The 15,672-nt window shown below is 58.6% G+C and overlaps 1 protein-coding gene across 2 annotated transcripts; it reads left to right on the forward strand.

Moving 5' to 3' along the window:
* The first annotated feature begins 313 nt into the window (after nucleotides 1-313).
* Nucleotides 314-14,008, forward strand: MPHOSPH6 (M-phase phosphoprotein 6). 2 transcript variants are annotated; one of them, XM_055146383.1, is made up of 5 exons: nucleotides 314-437; nucleotides 3,102-3,214; nucleotides 8,259-8,349; nucleotides 12,124-12,218; nucleotides 13,387-14,008. In XM_055146383.1, exons 1-5 carry the CDS (start codon nucleotides 387-389, stop codon nucleotides 13,517-13,519), a joined length of 483 nt encoding a protein of 160 aa, XP_055002358.1. In that variant the 5' UTR covers nucleotides 314-386; the 3' UTR covers nucleotides 13,520-14,008. The 2 variants fall into 2 exon arrangements, with proteins under 2 accessions (XP_055002358.1, XP_055002359.1); XM_055146384.1 differs by lacking the exons at nucleotides 12,124-12,218; nucleotides 13,387-14,008 and adding an exon at nucleotides 8,436-9,766.
* Nucleotides 14,009-15,672: the final 1,664 nt, after the last annotated feature.

Raw genomic sequence — 15,672 nt, forward strand, 5'->3', positions numbered from 1 at the left:
CGCTCGAGGGGCCTCACCGGAACGGCCGCGCGGGGACGGCTCGGCAGACGCCCCGGGCCCACCTGACGCGGCGGCTCGCGGGGGCGGGGCGGAGGCGGGGCCGGCGGGGCGGGGCGGGGCGGAGGCGGGGCCCGGGGCGGGGCGGAGCCGGCGGGGCGGGGCGGGGCGGAGCCGGAGCCGGAGGGGCGGGGCCGGCAGGGCGGAGGCGGGGCCTGCGGGGCGGGGCCTGCGGGGCCTGCGGGGCGGGGCGGGGCGGAGGCGGGGCCGGGGGCGGGGCTGAGGCGGGGCCGGCGAGGTGGAGGCGGGGCCGAGGGCGGGGCGGCGCGCGCGTGACGTCAGAGCGCGGCGCCGCACAGGGTCCGCGCAGGCGCCGGGCGGGAGCCAGCATGGCGGCCGAGCGCAAGACCAAGTTGTCCAAGAACCTGCTGCGCATGAAGGTAGCGGCGCGCGGGGCCGGGGCGGGGGCCGCGGGAGGGAGGAGGCCCCGACCGCAGCCCCGGGGCCTCCGGGGGTCCGGACGGGCCGGGACGCCCAGGGCGGCGGTGGGACGGACACGGGCGGCCCCGGCGGGCCCGGGACGCCCCGTTCCAGCCTCCGAGCGAGACGCCACCCCGGTTCGGCCGGGGTAACCCAGAGCGAGCACCGTCGGGACAGACCGGCGTGGCGCGTGCGGAGCCCCTGCGCGTTCGTGGTTGCTCTGGGTGGTTCGGGGCTTGGTTGGTTTGTGCTTTCGGGGTCCCCCCCGGCGATGCTCAGGGGTCACTCCTGGCTCTGCGCTCAGCAGTGACTCCTGCCGGTGCTCGCGGGACCCTGTGGGATGCTGGGCTCGAACCCGGGTCGGCCGCGAGCTAGGCGGGCGCCTCCCCGCTGTGCCATCACCGGCCCTGCGCGTAGCTGCTCTGTGTCACAGGACTCGGCACCGGGAGCTGCGAGCCCAGAGACGTCGCCCTCGGGGTGGCGCGGGGTGGGCGCGGAGTGGGGCCTTCGCGCGGCTGAGGATGAGCGGGCAGGGGGCAGCGGGGGCGTAGGCGGTTCCGAGTTACTTGTTCCCTACATCACAGCTTGGAGATTTGCTGAGCAGAGGTTTGGGGGGATATGAAGGAGTGACCTAAACAGGACACGTCCCTGTGAGTTTAGCGCTTCCGCTCCGACAGGGCAGGACCTGGTGAGCTTATCCCCCCAGGGTCAGACTCCTGGGCCCTGCGACTCCTGTTTCGCTGCCATAAGAGCTTGAGCAGAGAAAACGTTATTTGTAGTGCTAGACTTCCGGCCTGAGAATCATGATTGATGATGCCTGCTCGAGGCACCTTGTTCTGAGTTAAGCTAAATCCCTGCTTTTTCACATTCTTAAGTGTTATGATCAGGAGTGAGGGACTTTTCTTTTGGCCACACTTGGTGGTACTCGGGGCTTCCTCCCGACTCTGTGCTCAGGAGTCACTCCCGGGGGTGCTCTGAGCACCATATGGGGTGCTGGGGATTGGGCCCAGGTCTCTGGCGTGAAAGCACATACATGCCCTAGCAGACTATGCTAATGGCTCCGGCCCCATTATCTAGGCTCGAACCCGGGTCGGCCCCATGCTAGGCGGAGGCGCTCCCCGTCCATCAATGAAGACATTGAAACTTACACTAGAAGATGGATAACAGAGCAAATAATAGAGAACATATTATTGTAATTAGGTTTTTATCCCACACGGAAGAGCCTGGCAAACTCCCCGTGGCATATTCGATATGCCAGATACAGTCACAATGACAGGTCTCATTCCCCTGACCCTGAAAAAAGCCTCCAATCGTTGGGAAAAACGAGTAAGGAGAGACTGCTAAGATCTCAGGGCTGGGACGAATGGAGACATTACTGGCGCCCGCTCAAGTAACTCGATGAGCAACAGGATCACAGTGATACAGTCAGGAGCACTGAAATCTTGCCTGCTTCGGAGTTGCAAACGTGGGTGGTGAAATGAGGCATTTGGATTTAAAGAGAATCATGCAAAGAAAGGAAGCTGGAAAAACACAAGTCTCGTCTCAGACCGGGAGACTCGGTATGAATAGTAATTCCAGGTGCAGCCCGAGTGCCAGTAACACAAGATGACGAAGTGACATGGCCTGCTATCCCGAATTTCACCCAGGCTGCAGAGCTAGGATAGGAGGTGAGGTGCTTGCCTTGCACACAACTCCCCAGGGTGTGTTGTAACAACTCTGCATGTCATCCCCCAGCTGGGTATGAGCAAAGGAGCCCTGAACACCGTCGGATGTGATCTAAAACAGAAAGGGAGTTCAGCCTTTTGGGAAACAAAATGGAAGAAGCATAATGAACAGCAAACCACGTTTTTAATGCTCGCCGTCTTTGGAGTGAGAGGGATTTTTTTCATAGACCAGATCTGGCCAGAATCAGGTGACACAGTCGTTCGGAGAGGCGGGCCCAGTAAGGAACCTGCTCCGGGCCTTCAGGGGTCAGGACCCTGCAGGGCAGGAAATGGAGACAGTGCCAAGTAGCAGAGACTGGAGGAGCTGCCACAGGGTGTGTGTTCCAGAAACTGCTGGTGTTTTCCTGCGGTGATGTTAAAGGGATGAAGACTAAAGAACACTTTAATTTAGGGGCTGGAGTGGTAGCACAGCAGGTAGGGCGTTTGCCTTGCATGCGGCCAGCCCGGGTTTGATTCTGAGCATCCCATATGGTCCCCCGAGCACCGCCAGGAGTAATTCCTGAGTGCAGAGCCAGGAGTAACCCCTGTGCAATGATGGGTGTGACCAAAAAAGCAAAAAAAAACCAAAACAAGAACATTTTAGTTTAACTGGCACTTACACTTTTGTTTAAAGTGAAATATTGACAGAGGAAGTTGTAAAAGTTGTGCGGAGAGATCCGGTGTGCTCTTCATTGCACCTCGCACCATGGCGGAATCCCTGGAGGGCAGGAGAGAACCAGACTGGCGCTCGTGCCATCCACTCCTTGTCCAGTCTGGGGCGGAGCCCTCCCCTCCTTCCCCTCAGTTATGACTTGGGTTTACTGTTTGCGAGGGAGAGCGAGTGGCAAAGTAAGGCTCTTTGCATTTTCCAACTCAGTGGGAAAATCAGTTACTGACACTATCTTTGTTTTGTTTCGACAGTTCATGCAAAGGGGGTTGGACTCAGAAACCAAGAAACAGCTAGAAGAAGAAGAAAAGAAAATAATCAGTGAAGAGCACTGGTACCTGGATTTGCCGGAGCTGAAAGAGAAAGAGTAGGTTTAGAGATGCTGCTGCAGTGCCCGGGCGTTGGGAGGAGACCCTGTAAACGTTACTCGGGGTGAAATAGGTCCCAGTTCCGTTTCTTGGGCTAGCCTAGCAGTTAGTACTCTAGGATCATTCATCCGACACACGAGCTCTGTTTGGAGGACTTTTATTTTTCAGGCTGGCCCTCCCCCGGCATTTCTAACACTGTTTCGTGCTGGTTCTTTCCTGTTGAATACAGGACTCGGGTCCAGCATCTCTGGCGACAGCTGGGACCCTTCTCTGAGACTCTGCGCTGCGCCTTCTATTCTGTTCATTTCTAAAGTCTTCGTTTCTACCTTTACTAAAAAGGTTGCCACTTGGGATGCCAGTCACTCAGCTTACTCCGTCTGCGGTGTGTGCAGGACCTGAACTAGGCGTCTCTTGACTTCATCCTGTAGCAAACACAAGGGCTGGCTGCTGTGGTCCCAGCCGCTGTGGCTGAGGCGGGCCACGGAGGGCACTGACCGAGGGCCCCGACCGAGCCCCCAGCTCCTCGCCGCTGATGGCGGGATAGACCTCTCTCCCCGACCTCTAAGTCTGACTGACGCCCGATGAAGTAATTGGATCCCTCCAAGCCATGCGTCAGTTACATCTCAAGGTTTTCTGAACGCTGTCCCAGGCTCCTTGATGCTTTTCCTAGTGAGCTCTGTGGGAGAGCGTTTCTGTCAGTCCAAAGGTCAGCACACAGATGCTGTGGATTACCTTGAGGCACGTGTGCTTGTCCTTTCTCTGCCCTCCAGCTTTTTGGTTTTTTTTCTTTGTCTTTTTTTATTTATTTATTTATTTTTAATTACTGAATCACCGTGAGGGTACAGTTACAGATTTATACATTTTTGTGCTCATGTTTCCTTCATACATAGTTTGAGAACCCATCCCTTCACCAGTGCCCATTCACCAGTAAACCCAGCATCCCTCCTACCTCCTACCCTCCCCAATCCCATCTCTCCCCACCCCCAGCTTTTTGTTTTTAACCTGTCATGTTCCACATTTCCTTTAGCTGGCCTTCTGAGTCTTTTCTGGAAGGTTACACACCCCTCTTTGAAATCAGGCAGCGTGCCCCCACCCTCCCGGGAGTAATGAACGGAAAAAACCTGGCCTTGCTGGCTTCTGTGCTGGCTTTTCTGCCCTGTTGAGAGAAAACAAGATGTGAGTGAGGAGGGAGACGATGATGCGTGTGGAAGCAGGGGGTTATAGGACGGAGCCTGGGCTGGGAAGGAGCTTTAATCTTCTGCCTGAGCTAAACCTGCACAAAGGATTCCGCGTGTTTTGTTCCTTTCATCGAATGACCAGACAAATGCATCTTGTGCTCAGGATTTGGCGCCCCTGCCCATAATCCAGCATATTATTCCTTGACTAAAGGCCCCTCTGTTCCTTTCCCTGGAGCAGATTGGTGGTCTGCTCTGGCTGCCGTAGCCCCCGGGAAGGCTGTCAACAGTAGAAGTATATTTCTTGCAGGCCTTGAAGTCTGGGGATCTTCAGAGCAAGGCCAAAGTTTTGAGGGTCGCCCCTTCCTGGTTCTTTGGAAGAAAGACTGTGTACACGCTGTGTCCGTACCTGAGGCGCCTTTTTCAAGGCTCTAATGCCATTCACCAGGCCCCGCCCTGGTGGTTTAAGCACCTCCCAAAGACATTTTTGAGGATTAAGATTCCACAGCAGCGCCGCCATGGGTGATCCTCAGTCCAGAGCCGGGAGTAACCCCCGGGCATCACCAGGTGTGGCCCCAAAACCAAGATTGTACATTGTATTGAGGTCAGGGGTGGCAGTCAGAGCCTTTCCCCACCACTCCGAGGCCAGCATCCCGTGTGTGGGTCAGTTTATCTAACTGTCAGGGGGATTGTCGGGAAATGTTGGCCCTGGATTTGAGTGATTTGAGGCGAACAGCACATACTGGCGAGGGTGGCTAGGACCTCGGGAGGCCACCAGGGGACAGTGCAGCCTCTCTCTGCATCTGTGAGGGAAATCATTTCCCCTGTAGGCCAGAAGGGGACGGAGGAGGAGATGGAGAGGATTTTGCCCAAGAGCCTCCGCCGAAGCCCTCAGGAGCCCAGGGGGTGGAGGTGCCTTTCTGAACTCCCTGAGAGGCGGCCGTGGGGGGTGTGAAGAGGGAGACAGGGAACGTGGCGGCTAATGAGGCTCTCGAGCTCAGGAGACAGGCCTGGGGCGGGTGTCCACTCTGCCACTCGCTTCCGTGTGACCTTGGGCAAATTGCTCTTGTCATTGTCTATTGGATATGGTATTAGTGCTTGTCGCATGCAGCGTGAGAAGCAGATGGGACAGTGTCTGTGAAGCCATTACGCGGTGGCAGGTGACCGTGAGGCAAGGGTGTCCGTTCCTGTGTACTGGGATTTTTTTTTTTTTCTTTTTGGGTCACACCTGGCGATGCACAGGGGTTACTCCTGGCTCTGCACTCAGGAATTACTCCTGGCGGTGCTTAGGGGACCCTATGGGATGCTGGGAATTGAACCCGGGTCGGCCGCGTGCAAGGCAAACGCCCTCCCCGCTGTGCTCTCGCTCCAGCCCCCTGTACTGGGATATTATCGGGCTCCTCCGTTTCCTTCCGACTCCTTTGGGGTCTTTCCTCAGTGGTGCCATCTGCGTTTCCCAGTGTGGCCCCTCCCTGGAAAGTGTCCCTCGCCCAGACGTTGCCACCCGCAGCGTGGAGTGGCGGCTGCTGCTTTTCCCGGGTGGCCCTCACGGTCTGGAGGCGGGTTCTGTGTGTGCCGCGCGGACGGGGCTGGGGTGCGGATGTCAGGTCTGTCCCGTGAGAAGGGCAGCCGCGGCTTCCCCGCAGGTGCCAGGCTCAGCGCCGCCTGCCTGTCTGTCACACTGTCAGTCTGTCCGCTTGTGCGTCCCGGGGTGACGGTGGAGACCAGCTGGGCTCCCGGGTCAGGCTCAGCAGCTGTGGCCTGGTTTGCGTCCTTGCCCTCTCAGCCCCCGCCCGCCCGCGGGGCAGTGACACCCACGACCCACCGAACCCCGGCGCCCTCTGTGTGTTGGCGTCCAGCCAAGCCCCAGCTTAGGAGACCTGAGCCTCCGCCTCCTGGGCTCTGGGGGAACAGTGTCTTCGTGAAGCTGGGCAGGGCGTGGGCGTGCGCTGTGCCCCAGGGACGCGAGCTGCTCGCCGCAGATGCCCTTGAAGACAGACGGGGTCAGAAGGGCCATCAGCGCCTCGTTGGCCGGGCGCTCAGAATCTGAGCCGTCCCGGGAGACTTCCCTCCCGGAACCGGGGCCCCCTCCAGCCGGCTCTGCTCCGGGCCTCCGCGCCGCACTTTGGCGCCTGCAAGACGGATGAAACCTCATTTTCTCGGCGCGTGTTAGGGCTGAAATTACAGATGCTCATTATTGGAAGTGGGGGCATTAAAATGCAGCCGTGTCTGCAGTTCAATTTGAAACGCTTCATTTGTTTGCTAACTCGGTACTTCTCCCTGCCCTTGAAACCTGCCTCTGGATTACAGAGCGGCGCTGCTTCCCCAGGAACATGCAGGTTTCCTTGTCGACGGGAACCCCTGCGTCAGCCCTGGGGGCCGCTGGCCCGCGAGCCCACCCTGATTTTCCTTGCAGCTCCGTCGTCGCTTGCCTGCCTGGTGTGGTCCTTTTCCTGCAGACAGGGTTCTCTGGGGATACTGGTGAAGGGGTTTGATTTTGGGGGCCACACCAGTGATGCTCAGAGTTTACTCCTGGCTCTGCCTCAGGATTTCCTTCTGGAGGTGTTCGGGGGACCGTATGGGATGCCGGATCGAATCTGGGTTGGCAGCATGCAAGACAAATGCCCTCCCTGCCGTATTAGCACTCCAGCCCCCAGGCCTTCTTTTTTTTATCTGTTGCCATCCACAGGAACAAGAGTGGGCAGTTTAGGGGCCAGAGACCCCGGATGGTCCCCTGAGCACTGCCAGGAGTGATCCTTGAGACAGAACCAGGAGTAACCCCAGAGCACCGGTCGGTGTGACCCAAAAAGGCAAATAAGATTGGGCAGTTAATGGAAAACTCAGGCGTGAGTCTCAAGCTTGCAGAGCTTGAGTTTAACCCCCGGGCGCGTCACCAAGCCTCAGAGCTCCACAGGTCGGTGAGAAAGGGCGTCTCGGCTGAGGGAGGAGCCTGAACCCGGGGCCCCCCGGAGAGGCCCTCGGAGGAGCTGTTGGCGAGCGAGAGGCCAGGGCCAGGCAGACCCGCCTCCAGAGCCCTGACACTGTCAACCATTTACATTTGTTTGTAAAAGTTCCCCAGGCCCCAAAGGAGCTTTTCTCTGTGTGGTTTGTAGCGTGTTACTGTTGACTTGGTCAGGAATTAAAGCGTGCAGATGGGGCCGGGGGCAGGCTGCCGGCACCGCCTCTGGCCGGCACTCCAGACTGGGGGTCCCTCTGGGGGCCCGGGCCGCTGTGCCTCTGGGCCACGGCACCGCTTTCCCTGGGACAGGTGTTCCTGGAGGGCGATTTTCGTTTGGGCGGAAGCGCTTCCTGCCCGCTTTCCAGTGAGTCCCGAGGTGCCCGGCACCTGACCCGAAACAGTCTTGGTTGCTGGTCGCTGGGCTCTGAGGAAACCTTTATTTTCAATTTATTGATTTATTTTGGTGGGGAGAGGCTGGGCCATACCTAGTCGTGCTCAGGACTTACTCCTGGCTCTGTGCTCAGGGATCACTGCTGACAGGCTGGAGGGCCCTTACGTGGTTCCAGGGGTCACACCCCGGTTGACCTTGTGCAAAGCAAGCACATGCCTGCTGTGCCGGCGCTTTCTTGCAGCTGCCCAGGACCCCAGAATTCTAGGCCTTGAGTGGGAAGTTGCTGAATAATGTAAGCGCCAAGGAAACACTGCTTTGAGGTCCAGGATACTGGGTTTGCCGTAAGTCAGCATTTGTGCGTGCGGGCGTCTGTGCCGGTCAGTGTCGTGCTCAGAAGGGAGCGCGGGCTGGGAACCCGGAGCCTGCACGGCCGCTTTTCCCTTGGGGCCCTGTCTTAGGTTTGCTGTTTCTGTTATAAATAGACTTGGCTCTTAACACAGGTTTATTTTCCCATTTAGGAGTTTCATAATTGAAGAGCAGAGTTTCTTATTATGCGAAGATCTTCTCTATGGAAGAATGTCATTCCGAGGATTTAATCCTGAAGTTGAGGTATTAAATATAATTGCTTCAAATTGTAAAACTTTCCAATTGTATTCTTTCTGCTAATAATTGGGTTTCATTTTCTTCCCCACCAGGTACTATTTCCTCTCATTATGTTGAAAATAACAGGCCTTGAAATACTGCCACAGCTCCTTAAAGAGATTGCAGGCATGGCAGTCTGGGGTGATGGGAGAATGGAGTCGGTGATTAAACAGAGCACGGCAGCGCCTGGATGGTGCCCTTGTAGCGAGTAGGACTTCGACTCTTTTCATTGACGTGTCAGAATGCATTCGTATGCTGCTATTATGAAAAATAATTTTCTGGCCCCCGAATGTATCGTTTCTAAGAGATACGGGTTACTTAAAAAATGGATGATTTGACTTTCTAATGGACCAGTTTCAGTCCAGGCTTGTGAATGAATGGATTTTAAATGAATCCTTTCAAAAGTTGAGGAAATAACTGTTCGCCTCATAAATATGCTGTTTGTTTGGCTTTACCTGCCTCTGCTTTATAGATTGGCGCGGGCCCTCGCTTTAATACCGACAGGCTTTAAACCTGTCGGTATTGGACCAGCGAGCCAGACTCTGTTTTGCCAAGTGCGGGCCTGGTTCTCTTGGACATTTGTTCATTCTCTGGGCAGGGACTGTCCTGGGGCCTTTCGCAGCCTGCCTGGCCCTTTCCCGGTCCCCTAGCAGTAGTGCACTCCCCCCCCCCCCCCTCCACTGGGACCCTGACACTGGACAGACCCCTGCAAGCACCCAAGGGACCCTGGAGCGGCGTCTTGGTCAGAAATGGCTGCTCTGGGGGTCCCCTCAGAGAACCGGTCAGCCGAGCAGCGCCAGGGCTGGCTTTCTCTCCTCCCTTTCTTGCGGCTGTTAGGAGCAAGGTGTCATTTGCACTTGTTACAGTGTAACAAGCGGCGGTGGAGTTTCAGGGGGTCCCAGGTGGTGCTACAGAAGGCCTGGGACCCCTCCCAAGGTGCCAGTGGCTCAGCGAGGGCCGGAGCACCTGGCACTGCTGGGGTTTGGGGCATGGACCCAGGGGTGGCCCGGCCCAGGCGAGACCCCCGCCCTCCCCTGCAGTCTCCTCCAGCACGTGCTCACTGAGGCTTGGGTTGGGAAGAGAAAGGACAGTGGGGTGAGGCGGGTGGGGACAGAAGCAAAGAGGGCGCATGTGTGGTGCCCAGACCCCGAGCCACGGGAGGCACGAACATGCGTCCAGCACCTGGAGGCGGAGACTCGAGGACCCTGGCACTTGATGGGAGAGTGAGCAGTGGGGTCCGGCCCCCGGCGCCTGATGGGAGAGTGAGCAGTGGGTTCCAGTGCCCGGCGCCTGATGGGAGAGTGAGCAGTGGGTTCAGTGCCCGGCACCTGATGGGAGAGTGAGCAGTGGGTTCCAGCCCCCGGCGCCTGATGGGAGAGTGAGCAGTGGGGTCCAGCCCCCGGCGCCTGATGGGAGAGTGAGCAGTGGGGTCCAGCCCCCGGAGCTTGATGGGAGAGTGAGCAGTGGGGTCCAGCCCCCGGAGTTTGATGGGAGAGTGAGCAGTGGGTTCAGTGCCCGGCACCTGATGGGAGAGTGAGCAGTGGGGTCCAGCCCCCGGAGCTTGATGGGAGAGTGAGCAGTGGGGTCCAGCCCCCGGAGCTTGATGGGAGAGTGAGCAGTGGGGTCCAGCCCCCGGCGCCTGATGGGAGAGTGAGCAGTGGGGTCCAGTGCCCGGCGCCTGATGGGAGAGTGAGCAGTGGGGTCCAGCCCCCGGAGCTTGATGGGAGAGTGAGCAGTGGGGTCCAGCCCCCGGAGCTTGATGGGAGAGTGAGCAGTGGGGTCCAGCCCCCGGCGCCTGATGGGAGAGTGAGCAGTGGGGTCCAGCCCCCGGCGCCTGATGGGAGAGTGAGCAGTGGGGTCCAGCCCCCGGCGCCTGATGGGAGAGTGAGCAGTGGGGTCCAGTGCCCGGCATTTGATGGGAGAGTGAGCAGTGGGGTCCAGTGCCCGGCATTTGATGGGAGAGTGAGCAGTGGGGTCCAGTGCCTGGCGCCTGATGGGAGAGTGAGCAGTGGGGTCCAGCCCCCGGCGCCTGATGGGAGAGTGAGCAGTGGGGTCCAGCCCCCGGCGCCTGATGGGAGAGTGAGCAGTGGGGTCCAGTGCCCGGCATTTGATGGGAGAGTGAGCAGTGGGGTCCAGTGCCCGGCATTTGATGGGAGAGTGAGCAGTGGGGTCCAGTGCCTGGCGCCTGATGGGAGAGTGAGCAGTGGGTTCCAGCCCCCGGTGCTCGATGGGAGAGTGAGCAGTGGGTTCCAGCCCCCGGTGCTCGATGGGAGAGTGAGCAGTGGGGTCCAGCCCCCGGCGCCTGATGGGAGAGTGAGCAGTGGGGTCCAGCCCCCAGAGCTTGATGGGAGAGTGAGCAGTGGGGTCCAGCCCCCGGCGCCTGATGGGAGAGTGAGCAGTGGGGTCCAGCCCCCGGAGCTTGATGGGAGAGTGAGCAGTGGGGTCCAGCCCCCGGTGCTTGATGGGTGAGCAGTGGGGTCCAGCCCCCGGCGCCTGATGGGAGAGTGAGCAGTGGGGTCCAGCCCCCGGTGCTTGATGGGTGAGCAGTGGGGTCCAGCCCCCGGCGCCTGATGGGAGAGTGAGCAGTGGGGTCCAGCCCCCGGTGCTTGATGGGTGAGCAGTGGGGTCCAGTGCCTGGCGCCTGATGGGAGAGTGAGCAGTGGGGTCCAGCCCCCGGTGCTTGATGGGTGAGCAGTGGGGTCCAGTGCCTGGCGCCTGATGGGAGAGTGAGCAGTAGGTTCAGCACCCGGCACCAGAGTAGTTTCTCTAGGGGAGAGTTCCGTGCTGCTGCTGAGGCTTCTGGCCTGAGAGGCCTGGGGCCGGGGGAGGGTTTTCTCTGCTCGCTCCTGAGCAGGTCAGAGCCAGCATGCTTCCCCTGAGAGCAGTCTCCGCGCTGTCTTTCTGGGGACACCGAGACAGGGCTGGTTGCCTGGGTCAGTGTTTACTCTGTGCCAAGACGCACCAGCCCTGCCCGGCCCTGGGCCGGCGGCTGGACAGTCTGCATCCTCACACGCGATTCTGCTCAGGCCACCTGGGAAAGTGCTGGCCACTGGCCCAAAGGACAGCTCGGGGATGGGAGGGCCAGGGAGTGTCGCAGGGCTCAGCCCCGGCACCTCGGCACCTTCGACATCACCACCTGTAGCTTGGAGGTTCCCAGGCCTGGTGGCTCCAGAAAAGTCAGCATGGAAACAGATGCAGGGGGCGGGGGGTGAAGGCAGGCCCTCCTGTGGCACGGGGCACCTTCCTGGTCCTGTCCCCCCCGACTGGAGAAGGTGATTAGTTCTCACAGTGCCTCTGGTGTGATTGCTCTGGACCCAGCTTCTTCCGTGCAGCTCCACGGTGGGAGGCTTGAAAGAATCTGAAAGCTGCTTTGCTCCTTCCGGTAGAGGCCGTTAGCGCGTAGACACGAGATCTACAATAGGACTTAAATCCGTCAGTGTTCCACGGTCCTTCCCGTGCTGGCGGGGGGGGAGTAAGTAGACCTGGGCGCAGCCGGGGGCACTGTGTGTTCACGGAAGGAGGACGGGGTTCAGGGAGATCTGTGCCGAGTGGGGTTTGTTTTCCTTTTCCTCCCTGAAAAGGGGGTGAGGTCCAGGTAGGCTTAGAGACCCCGTGCTGTGTTCGCACCCGTGGATTGAAGAGTCCCAGATCAGCCCTGAGGAGTGTGTCGGGATCTGTGGCTTGTGTGACTTCTCTGCCATGGCGTCATCATCCCTGTTAGTCCGCCCTGGTGTTTTCCAGAAATTAATGCGCCAGATGAACTCTAAGAACAAAGAAGAAGAAGTGGAAGATGAAACGGTGGAGCTCGATGTGTCTGATGAGGAAATGGCTAGAAGGTAACTGTCCCCGGGCCCCGGCTCTGCGGTCTCGGCGCCCCTGCCCCTGCCCTGCCCACCCCCTACCCGGAAGCACGTGCTCGGCCAGGCCTGTCCCGGCCGGTGCCTGCGGGGGCAGCGTCCTGCGTGTGTTTCTAACTGACCCCAGTTACTCGGGGTGATGCCGCCTGGGAGTGATGCGGCGTGGCGGGGAGGGCCAGGGCCCTTGGCTGCCTTGTCATTGGCAAGAAACCAGGTGGGGACAGGCTCCTCGGTGGGTGCCGGTCTCCAGGATCCTGGCCAGATGCTGACAGCGGCAGGGGTGGGGGAGAGTCTTTGCCAGGTTGCTTGGAAGGGCAAAGTGGTGATTAGCCCTTTGTCTCGTGGCTTCTCCTGTGCTGAGCGGAATTCTGCTGTGAAGACACACACGCTCCCTCCCTCTCCCTCTCCCTCTCCCTGTCTCTCCCTGTCTCTCTCCCTGTCTCTCCCTCTCGCTTCCTCTCTCCCTCTCCCTCTCCCTGTCCCTTTCCCACTCGCCCTTTCTCTCTGCCTCCCTTTCTTCCTCTCTCTCTCTCCCTCTCTTTCCCTGTGTCTCTCCCTCTATTCCTCTCTCCCCCTCTCTCCCTTTCTCTTTCTCCCCCTCCCACCACCCCCTCAGTGCACAGGGACCCGCCCCCTTTGCTGTCCCTGGGCGGGTTTTGGTTTCCTACTGCACCCGGGTGGACTGGAGCAATAGCACAGCGGGTAGGGCATTTGCCTTGCACTCGGCCAACCCGGGTTCGATTCCTTTGCCCCTCTCGGAGAGCCTGGCAAGCTACCCGTGGCATATTCAGTGTGCCAGAAACAGTAACAAGTCTCACAATGGAGACGTTACTGGTGCCCACTCGATGTAAAAACAACCAGTAGTGCATTTAATCACTCTCAGAAAAGTTCATATTTATTTCAAGCAGATGATGATTTCCCTATTTGATTCTGCTTATTCTGTGTTACTTGGTTTGGTTTCTGTTTGCAGAGGGAGGTGTCTTTCCTGGGGCGGGCACACACCTGGCGGTGCTCAGGGCATACGCCTGGCTCTGGGCTTGGTCAGCTGCGTGCGCGGCAAGCACCGTCCCTGCGTTTCTGTTCTTACAGACGTTGCTCCCTACCTGTTTCATTTAAAACTAAATTGTGGTATGCATCATTGTAACAGGTACGAGACCTTGGTGGGGACAATTGGGAAAAAATTCGCCAAGAAGAGAGACCGGGCCAATTATGAGGAAGATGAAAATGGAGACACAAAACCAATTAGAACAAAGAAAGTGTTCTTGAAACCTCAAGACTGAAACGGGTGCCTTGCGGTCCAGCTCAGGAATGCCTTGTGACAATTAGCTGCCATCCTGGAGAACCTTTTCTGACAGTTTCTCATTCAGTCATCAATGTTATGTTTATTTGTAAAGAAGTACAGAATATTGGGAACATGCTGTTTTTGAAACAGATGTGTGATGGATGTCATACATCCTTTGTGTAACAGTTTTCACAGAGAAAGGACTTCTATGGATGTTTCCATGTTCTTAGGCATGTGGCCGCTTGCTGGAGATTTCCGGCTTCAGATTTCTTTTTATTCACACACACTCCTGTCGCTGACCTTGCGTTGAGTCATCAGACCAATGTTTAAGTTGCCCATGTATTTGATTTTCACCTTATTAATTATGTGGAGTCGGTTGGCGCCTTCCTTCTGAGCGCGGCCCTGGGAGTTTCTGCTGGAGGCTCGCACTGTGCAGGGCGGAAAGCCAGTCACAAAAACAAAATGTTACAGAATAAAAATATTTTTTCATAAACTTTCTGTTTGCTTATGCTTAGGAATAATAACTTTACCCTAATTTCGTATTGGAGTTTCATGTTCTCTTAACCATATTGGAATCTTAAATACTATTTAAAAAGTCAGTCCTCGATTTAGGACACATTAATATGTATCAGAGTGAACCATGAGAAGTTGCTGTAGAGACACTAAAAGGTAATCATTGGCCTCTTTGGGTCTTGCGCCTCCGAAGTTACCACTGCCCGGACACCTTCCTGCGACCCTTGTCCCAGCTAACAGGAGCCCTGGATATGCCCCGGCCGCTTCTCTTGCGAGCCTCTCGGCGAGCTGTGCGCCTCCTGCAGGCAGCCAGGAGGCAGTGGGTGTGAGGTCACCGGGCCGAGCACTCTCGGAGTGCAGCTCCCGCCTCGGACTCGTAGCTCTAGCTCAGTCCCCCAGGACGCGGCCAGCCTGCACTGCCCCCAGGACGCAGTGGAGCGCTCCCCTGCCTCGGGCTCTCCGGGACCAGCTGCCTCGGGCCCCGCCCGCCCACTCCGTGCCGCGGCCTGCCCTCGGTGCGAGCGGGGCCCAGCCTCCGAGGGAGAAGAGGCGGCAGCGATGGCTTGGGTCCCACGCACACAAATGGCTGCTTTCCACGAGGCATCTCCTGAGGCCTCCCGGGCCAGCGCAGGTGGTCCTGGCCCCTTGGGCGGGTCCTGCTCCGGCTGCCCCAGCCCAGGCTTCCTCCCGGGCATCCGCTGTGGGGTCCTTCGCGTGCCGTGTCCTGTCGCCAGTCTGGCGAGGAGACGGCTCCCACCTGAAGAGTCTTCACGCGCTGGCACTGAGGTTTGGGTCTCCGTGAGCTGTAAGCCCGGAGCAGTGGAGGTGCTGGCCAGGGTTAGAGGCGTGGGCTGCTCGGGGAAGGGTGATGGTGACAAGGTACAGCCTGTGCCTAACACAGAAATGGTAGAGTCACCTGCGTTCCTCCTTGGCAGCGGGCTTGGGACTCTGCTCAGGGTCGGGGTTGGGAGGGTGGTCTCCAGAGAAGAGGCCATGAAGAGTGTCCCCGAGAAGGGTCTGCGGGGCCTGGTGTCCACTTGCGGAGAGGGCGTGAGAACGTGTTGTGCAGAGCGAGTTGGCGGTGTTGAGCAGAGTCTGGTGGGAAGCTGGCGTCCCTTCCGAGTCGCTGTGTGGGTGCTGACGGCTCCCGGGAGGCTGACCTGTCATTTCTCAGATGCAGCTCACCCTCCCACTCGGGGGGAACAGCTGCGAAACAACCAAAATAACCCACTTCTCCTTTGCCAGTGCTCCTGGGCTCTGCCCGTGGGTGCCCAGAGCGAGAAAGAAGGGGCTGGGAGCTTTGATCTCCTTGGCGCCCGTCCCCCGGGGACCCTCAGCAGAGGCTGGGCTCCTCCTCGTCCCCGGGCCTTCACTGAGCCATGGGGACCCCTCGGGAGCCGCCACAGCTGGCGCTGCTGGAAGTGGGGCACTTGCCAGGCTCGTGTTCTGCCTCAGCTGCATCCCCAGCCTGCCCCGGGTTACTCCTTCCCGCCACCTTTCCTAGCGCCAGGCCCCAAGTCTGGCTGGATGCTGACTGATGCCCACCCGTCCTGCAGCCTCAGGCTCCGGACACCAGGCGTCTGGAAGCTGCGCGTCCTGGTCTGCGTCCAAATTGCTGACTCGTGAAGTCCCCGTGTG

The sequence above is a fragment of the Sorex araneus genome, chromosome 8 (assembly GCF_027595985.1).
Source record: "Sorex araneus isolate mSorAra2 chromosome 8, mSorAra2.pri, whole genome shotgun sequence".
NCBI lineage: Eukaryota > Metazoa > Chordata > Mammalia > Eulipotyphla > Soricidae > Sorex > Sorex araneus.

Bases quoted from the DNA above. Each gene is read 5' to 3' on its own strand.
- MPHOSPH6 (XM_055146383.1), top strand. From the start codon at position 387: ATGGCGGCCGAGCGCAAGACCAAGTTGTCCAAGAACCTGCTGCGCATG. The intron at 438-3,101 runs GTAGCGGCGCGC...TTGTTTCGACAG, and splicing joins AGAACCTGCTGCGCATGAAG to TTCATGCAAAGGGGGTTGGA. The intron at 3,215-8,258 runs GTAGGTTTAGAG...TTTCCCATTTAG, and splicing joins CCGGAGCTGAAAGAGAAAGA to GAGTTTCATAATTGAAGAGC.